We start from the raw sequence: 1768 nt of genomic DNA, 5'->3' as shown, positions 1-1768 counted from the left end.
CTGCCCCTGTGTCTGATGGTTCCAATGCAAGCTGGTTCCAAGATGGAACATTGGAGAAGTTTGTGGAGGACTCTCTCCTGTGGGAGGGACCCCATGCTGGAGCAGGGAAAGGGTGTGAGGAGTCTTCCCCCTGAGAAGGAAGGAGTGGCAGAAACCACGTGAGATGAACTGACCGTAACCCCCATTTCCCGTCCTGGTGCACCGTTGTGGGGGAGGAGGTAGACACAGTCAGGAGTGCGGTTGATCCCAGGAAGAAGGGAGGGGTGGGATAAAGGTGTTTTAAGATTTGGTTTTATTTCTCATTGCCCTACTCTGGTTTTGATTGGCAGTGAATTAAATTAATTTCCCCAATTTGAGTCTGGTTTGCCCGTGATGGTAACTGGTAAATGATCTCTCCCTGTCCTTATTTCAACCCACAAGGCTTTTGTTACTTTTTCTCTTCCCTGTCCAGCTGAGGAGGGGAGTGATAGGGTGGCTTCGGTGGACACCTGGCATCTAGCCAGGATCAAACTACCACAATAGGCCATTATAAATGGTAATAGTTATTACATGATTATCGTGGTTTCAGCTGGGATGGAATTAACTTTCTTGCTAGCAGCTGGTGTAGTACTATGTTTTTGATTTGGGATGAGAAACAAAGATGGTAGCGCAGTAATGTTTTTGGTTGTTGCTAGGTGGTCAAGGCCTTTTCTGATCCTCATACCTTCCTGCCAACAAGCAGGCTGGAAGGGCACAAGAAGTTGGGTGGGGATACAGACAGGGCAGCAGACCCCAACTGACCAAAGAAATATTCCATACCATGTGACATCATGCTCATTATATAAAGATGGGGGAAGAAGAAGGAAGGGGGGTGTTTAGAGTGATGTCTTCTCAAGTATCTGTTACGCGTGATGGAGCCCTGCTTTCCTGGAGACGGATGAATACCTGTCTGCCTATGGGAAGCAGTGAATTAATTTCTTGTTTTACTTTGCTTGCATGTGTGGCTTTTGCTCTACTTATTAAACTGTCTTTATCTCAACCCATGAGTTTTACCCACGAGTTTTTCCTCACTTTTACTCTTCTGATTCTCTGCCCCATCGCAGCTGGGGGGAGTGAGCAATCAGCTGCGTGGTTCGAGCTGCTGTGGTTAAGCCATGACAATGGTCACAGTGAGTGACTGCAGTGGCCTTCAATGTGGATGACCTACTTTCCAAATGTATGGTGAAATTTTAAACTATGTATACATAATATATTTTTCTTCAAATAAACCAGGCCTATGGACTAAGGATGAAAGTATTGTTTTTGAATTATTAGCTTGAACTTTTAATTATTAAGTTATAAATAAATAATTGTTAAAATAGTCTTTTTTTTTTTCCCACAGCCGTAGCAGAAGTGAAGCTTCGTGATGATCAATATACCCTTGACCACATGCGTGCTTTTGGCATGTATAATTATCTTCACCTTGATTCCTGGTACCAGGATAATGTCTACTATGTTGATCAGTTTGGAAGGGTTATGAATCTGTCAGTTACTCTGGTAAGAAGAAACTTTTTTTAAAAAATAATTAATTTGAAAAGGTGGGGGGTTGATAAGGTAGCAAATGTGGCTGGTAAGATCAGAATGCAAAAACTAGGGGAAGCTATTGCCAGAAAGACAGGTAGATTAACAAAAATGCAGTTCACCAGGAAGGGTAAAAGGATTTTAGGTGAGGTTTCTGACATCTTTTTGTCAATAGTGTTGGATCTGCTTCCATTCTGGGGAAGATAAGAAATGGTGACAAGCTGAAGAA

The 1768-nt window shown here is 42.9% G+C and overlaps 1 protein-coding gene across 1 annotated transcript in view; it reads left to right on the top strand.

The window, feature by feature from the left end:
* The first annotated feature begins 1365 nt into the window (after nucleotides 1–1365).
* Nucleotides 1366–1768, top strand: part of NUDCD1 (NudC domain containing 1) — a 34739-nt gene continuing 34336 nt past the window's right edge. The window contains exon 1 of the mRNA XM_009887896.1: nucleotides 1366–1515. Coding sequence (XP_009886198.1) covers nucleotides 1408–1515 — 108 coding nt within the window. The 5' untranslated portion in view covers nucleotides 1366–1407. The remainder of the gene's footprint in view (nucleotides 1516–1768) is intronic.

The sequence above is a fragment of the Charadrius vociferus genome, unplaced genomic scaffold, assembly GCF_000708025.1.
Source record: "Charadrius vociferus isolate BGI_N301 unplaced genomic scaffold, ASM70802v2 scaffold601, whole genome shotgun sequence".
NCBI lineage: Eukaryota > Metazoa > Chordata > Aves > Charadriiformes > Charadriidae > Charadrius > Charadrius vociferus.
The sequence above is the reverse complement of the archived record's forward strand: the minus strand, read 5'-3'. Positions and strand labels throughout refer to the sequence as shown.